Consider the following 6,038-nt stretch of genomic DNA (forward strand, 5'->3'; position numbering starts at 1 on the left):
ATGGAGTCGTTTGTGGGGGCGCAACTCAAGAAGAACATTGAGTTTGAGGATGGATTCAAACAATCCAACACTCAATTGAAGGTGATTGAAAACCAATTAGCTCAACTTGCTAGTACCGTTAGGGAACATCATGTGCTTACTATTCTTCCACCCCAAAGTCATGCTCCAAGGCAAATGAATGCTATAGTGACAAGGAGTGGAAAAATCCTTGATGATGTTCCTAGAGCTAATAAGGTCTCTAAACCCAATGGGGAAGATCAAGAGGGAGTCATTGAGTCGAGTGACAATGATGTGGTAGAAGAGGAGCCTCCCATTAATGATAAGGGTGATACTACCACCCCCAAGGTGGCAACTCTTCTACCTCTCCCCACTCCTAAACTTCCCTACCCCCAAAGATTCATAAGACACAAGTTGGATGTGCAATTCGCAAAATTTCTTGAGGTCCTTCGGAAATTGCATATCACTCTCCCCTTTACGGATGCGCTAAAACAAATGCCTACCTACTCACGATTCCTTAAGGAAATCTTGAGTGGGAAGCGAAATTGTGACGTAAAGGAGACGGTGAATCTCACCGAAAATTGTAGTGCTATTATTCTTAACAAAATGCCACCCAAACTCAAAGACCCGGGTAGTTTTTCTATCCCTTGTGCTATCAAGGAGCTTGAAATAAGCAACTCCTTGTGTGATTTGGGGGCTAGTGTTATTCTAATGTCTTATTCGGTGTTCTCCAAGCTTGAAGTTGGTGATCTTGTCCCAACCAACATTACATTGCAACTTGCCGACCGTTCGGTCAAATATCCTATCGGCAAGATTGATGATGTACCTTTGAGAGTTGGTGGATTTGTGATCCCCGTTGATTTTGTGGTCCTAGACATTGATGAGGACGTGCATGTCCCTATTATTCTAGGCCGCCCATTCTTAGCCACGGCGGGGGCTATAATTGATGTCAAGCAAGGGAACATTACCTTGAAAGTAGGGATGAATAGCTTGTTCTTTGACTTGAATAAAACCATGAGCTACCCTAGCTCTACCAATGAGAAATGTTTCTTGGTAGACTCTTTTGATCCTTTGGTGCATGACATGCATGAGCATTTGCTCACCACTAACGATCCACTTGAGTTTTCTCTTTTGAATAGAGATGGCTTAGGTGATCAAGGGGTTGAAGCGGCTAAATACAAGAGACTAATGGATTCCACCCCACCTTGTGATCAATCGGAGCAATGCTTGCTCGTGCTTGATGGAAGGAAAGCTTTGGATGATCATGCCCCCCAAATTGGTAAGGAAGCTCCCAAGGTAGAGCTAAAACCTCTACCTTCGAGCTTAAGGTACGTCTTTCTTGGTCTAAATTCTTCTTACCCCGTCATTATCAATTCGTCTTTGGATGACGAGCAAGTGCTCAAGCTCATTAATGTTTTGAAACGTCATCAAGGGGCTTTGGGCTACACCATTGGTGATTTGAAGGGTGTTAGCCCAACCCTTTGCATGCATCATATCTAGCTTGAGGACAATGTTGTCCCACATCGTGAGAGGCAAAGAAAACTTAACCCACCTATGGGAGAGGTGGTTAAGAAGGAAATCATGAAGCTTTTGGCAGCCGGGGTTATCTATCCTATCTCGAATAGCCGATGGGTATCCCCGGTCCATGTGGTTCCAAAAAAAGGGGGGATGACGGTAGTCAAGAATTCACATGGGGAGCTTATTTCCACCTGAACGGTAACCGGGTGGCGCATGTGTATCGACTATCATCAACTCAACCTCTCTACCAAAAAGGATCACTTTCCCCTCCCATTCATTGACCAAATGCTTGAGCGTCTAACCAAGCACAAGTACTTTAGTTATCTTGATGGTTATTCCGGATTCTTTCAAATCCCAATTAATCCGGAAGACCAAGAGAAAACTACTTTCACTTGTCCCTATGGAACGTTTGCTTATAGGCGGATGCCATTCGAGCTTTGTAATGCTCTCGGAACGTTCCAAAGGTGTATGATGAGCATTTTTGGTGATATGCTTGAAGAAGAGATGGAGGTGTTCATGGATGACTTCTCGGTGGGAGGATCCACCTATGACGAATGCCTCATCAATCTTGGGAAGTGTCTTGCAAGGTGTGAAAAGGTCAACTTGGTTCTCAATTGGGAAAAGTGCCACTTCATGGTGGAGGAAGGAATTGTTCTAGGGCACAAGGTGTCTCATCGTGGGATTGAGGTTGATCAAGCAAAAATCGAAGTGATAGAGAAGTTACCTCCCCCGGTAAATATTAAGGGGATCCGGTCCTTTCTTGGGCATGCCGGCTTCTATAGGCGGTTCATTAAGGATTTTTCTTTGATCGCCCGGCCTCTCACCAACCTCCTCCAAAAGGAATGTGACTTTTATTTTGACTCCGCATGTCTCAAAGCCTTTGACACCATCAAGAATGCTCTCATCTCTACCCCTATAGTTCAAGCTCCGGATTGGTCTCTACCTTTTGAGTTAATGTGTGATGCAAGTGATCTCTCTGTTGGGGGAGTCCTTGGTCAAAGGAAAGACAAGAAGCTTCATGTGATCTATTATATGTCTAAAACCCTCAACCAAGCACAAGCAAATTACACCACGACCGAGAATGAATTTCTCGCCATTGTGCATGCTTTTGAAAAGTTTAGGACTTATTTGGTAGGGTCAAAGACAATTGTCAAGGCTTGTGATCGTTGCCAACGGACGGGGAATATTTCCAAACGTCATGAGATGCCGCAAAATCCAATCTTAGAATTAGAGGTGTTCGATGTATGGGGCATTGATTTCATGGGCCCTTTCCCCTCTTCTTCTGGGAACCTCTACATCCTTGTTGCGGTTGATTATGTCTCCAAGTGGGCGGGGGCCATTGCTTCGCCTACCAATGATCACAAAGTGGTTCTCAACCTCTTCAAAAAGATCATTTTTCCGCATTTTGGGGTTCCTAGGGCTGTGATTAGTGATGGCGGATCCCATTTCGCCCATGGAAAATTCAAGGCCCTCTTGCAGAAATATGGGGTTCATCATAAGGTTGGTGTTGGTTATCATCCCCAAACTAGTGGCCAAGTGGAAGTTACTAATCGTGAAATCAAGTCTATTCTTGAAAAGTCGGTTGCCAAGAACCGCAAGGATTGGTCCATCAAGCTTGATGACGCCTTATGGGCGTATAGAACGGCTTTCAAAACGCCTATAGGAATGACTCCTTACAAGCTTGTCTATGGCAAGAATTGCCACTTGCCGGTGGAACTTGAGCACAAGGCTATGTGGGCCATCAAAACCCTGAATTTCGAATTGACTAGTGCGGGAGAGAGGCGCTTGCTTGACCTTCATGAGTTGGAGGAACTCCGCATGAATGCTTATGACTCGGCGAGCATCTACAAGGCCCGGTCTAAACAATATCATGATGCTCGGATCGAGAAGAGAGAGTTCAAGGAGGGAGAGAAGGTCCTCCTTTATAACTCGCGGTTGAAGTTGTTTCCGGGTAAACTCAAGTCCCGGTGGAGCGGTCCTTTCATTGTTGTTCGGGTTTTCCCGCACAGTACTATTGAGATCCAGAATGATAGTACGGCTCCTTTCAAGGTGAATGGTCATCTCCTCAAGCATTATTACTTAGGCGATCCCATTGGTTCCATTGCTTCCATAGATCTCCATGACCCCCCATGAATTTGGGGGGATTCGTCAAGCTAATGACGTTAAACGAGCGCTACCGGGAGGCACCCCGCGGTTTTTGAGCATTGTTTTGGTATGATTCTTTGCGGTGGGTTCTCACTTTCCACCTTGTGCCTTGTCCGTCCATTTTTGTTGAGTTTGTTCGGGTTTTCACGGTTCTTTGCGGGACTTGCTCCCACGATACTTCCGGTAACATCCTTCCAACTCTTATGCATTCTTTAGGGGACGGGCATACATCATGTTGGGGAATTTGGTTGGATGGGTAGTTGTGCCCCTCCTTTCTTAGTTTTAGGCCTTGAGGACATGGCCTAATTCTGGCTTGAGGGGAGTTTTGTTTGTGGATGCCTACTTGTTGATGCTCATTGCTTTGAAATCATACCATTACATGCTTGTTTCTTTGTTTTTAGTTTGATTTAGCTTGATTTTTAGTTTCTCTTCTTTTTCTTTGTGTTTTTTTCTTTTTGTTTCCTTTTTGGTGTGTTTTCTTATTTTCTTCCTTTTCTTTTTGTTTTGATTTCTTTTTCGTCAAGGCAAGTTTTTCTAGGTTTTCTTAGGCAATATTCTTGATTGGGGCATATAAAATTGGAACTTGTAGATTAGAATGCTTTTATTCCTAGTTGGTAGATTTTTACACGGTTCTTAATGTCTTGGGTCGAGTCTAGGATTTGGTGTCAAGAAAGTTGGTTGAACTTTGGGTAGCATGCGTCATGAACTCTTGGCTTGTGGTAAGATGGTGTTGAATTCTCTAGTGATTTGAAGCCGGCGAGAATGGTATTTGCTCCCTTGTGAGATTCATGTTCAAAAATAATCCCAAACACATATATATTCATTGAGTGGCATGGATCCTTAGCATTGACTTTCTTGTCTCCCGAGTTTGACCTTTTCCTTCCCGAGACCGCGACCGAACTACTTTAGGGGACGATAGAGGCATTTCTTTCGGTGACTATTTTTCTTTTTAGTTTAGAACTTTATTTTCTATTTTTCTCATATGTTTTTGTTTGCACTTGCCCCATTGCTAGCCATTTGAGCCTTGACCCTTCATTTCTTATGAGCACAATACAAATCTAATAGCCTTTGTTTTGTTTTCACCCTTAGAAGTGATAGTGAAGCTTAGAGTTATGATGCTTGATGTTTTGGATTGAATATGCAAAGTTGAGGAATGAATGTTGTTTGGTGTGAATGGCAAAGTTTTGGAAGAATGTGGTACATAGTGAATAATTGATGCAAAAAGCAAAAAATATAGAATTAAATTTTGAAAAAGCCAAAAATAGAGAAAAACAAGGCATGAAAAGTTTCATTTGAAACGCAAAAAAAGAGGAAAATCAAATCAAGAAAAAAATGCAAAAAGAGTTGTAATTTAGAATTGTTGTTGAATAAGCTTGGGGGTACCCCAAATAAGTGGTATGAGTTTGTATTTGGTTCGTTTTGCTTGAGTTGAGTTCTCATTGCGCTTCACTTTAGGTATGAGCACCAAATTGCCAAATTTATTCCACACCTTACCCCTAGCCTACGTTACGCCCTAAAAGCCCTCTTGACCCTTTAGAGTTGAGTCATTGTCGGTGGAGGGAGGATTTGGTCAAGCTTAAGAAACAAGGTTGTCATGCTAAGATGTCGGGTAGCCTAATATTGATTTTCTGGCGCCTTCGCGGTGTCTTGAGACGCTATTCTCAAAGGTGAATAAGATCTAGAGTTTTGACGTGGTATGCCCGGATGTAGGGGATTGACTAGTGTTTGCCCTTAGTTCGCTTTGCTTGATGCTCGAATCTTTCACTCGATTTAGGACATTAGTTAGCGTGTACTCATTTATTTGATTAGTAATATTAGTGTTCTTCTATACTTGTTCCATAATAAAGCCCCCATCTTGGATTTCGTAGTTTAATTTCTTTTTTCTCTTTTCTTTTCTTCTTTTCTTTCTTTCTTTTCTTGGTTTGAGTTTTCCATTTTTAGTCTTGCCTTGATTAGATTTGCTAGATTTCGATTTTGGTAAATTTTTAGAACTTGATAGGTTGCTCATTTTTCCCTAGTTGAGTTTTGTTTGCTAGACACTAGCAAACGCTTAGCTTGGGGGAGTTTGATGAGCGGCATTTATGTCGCTCTAGGATAGGATTTTATAGAGTTTTATTATGCTTTTTTGATAGTTTTATATAGTTTTGCTGCATTTTTATTCCCTTTTTCCATCTTTGAGCTTTTCAGGTAATAATGTTGAAAATGATGGAAAATAGATGAGATTTGCTCGAGCAGGTCCAGTGCGATCGCACGGAATTTACGTGCGCTCGCACGGGTCTACAAAGTTGGCTCCAAAGTCAAGGTAGTGTGTGCGCTCGTGCCCCGAATGTGTGTGTTCGCAGGAATCCGCAAAAAGGAGGCAGGAACTCCAAGGCAAT

At 42.6% G+C, this 6,038-nt stretch overlaps 1 protein-coding gene across 1 annotated transcript; it reads left to right on the forward strand.

The window, feature by feature from the left end:
* Window positions 1-1,497, forward strand: LOC110779142 (uncharacterized). Its single transcript, XM_056839500.1, has one exon. The coding sequence runs from the start codon at window positions 1-3 to the stop codon at window positions 1,495-1,497; it is 1,497 nt and encodes a 498-aa protein (XP_056695478.1).
* Window positions 1,498-6,038: the final 4,541 nt, after the last annotated feature.

Source organism: Spinacia oleracea, chromosome 3 (assembly GCF_020520425.1).
Source record: "Spinacia oleracea cultivar Varoflay chromosome 3, BTI_SOV_V1, whole genome shotgun sequence".
Taxonomy (NCBI): domain Eukaryota; kingdom Viridiplantae; phylum Streptophyta; class Magnoliopsida; order Caryophyllales; family Amaranthaceae; genus Spinacia; species Spinacia oleracea.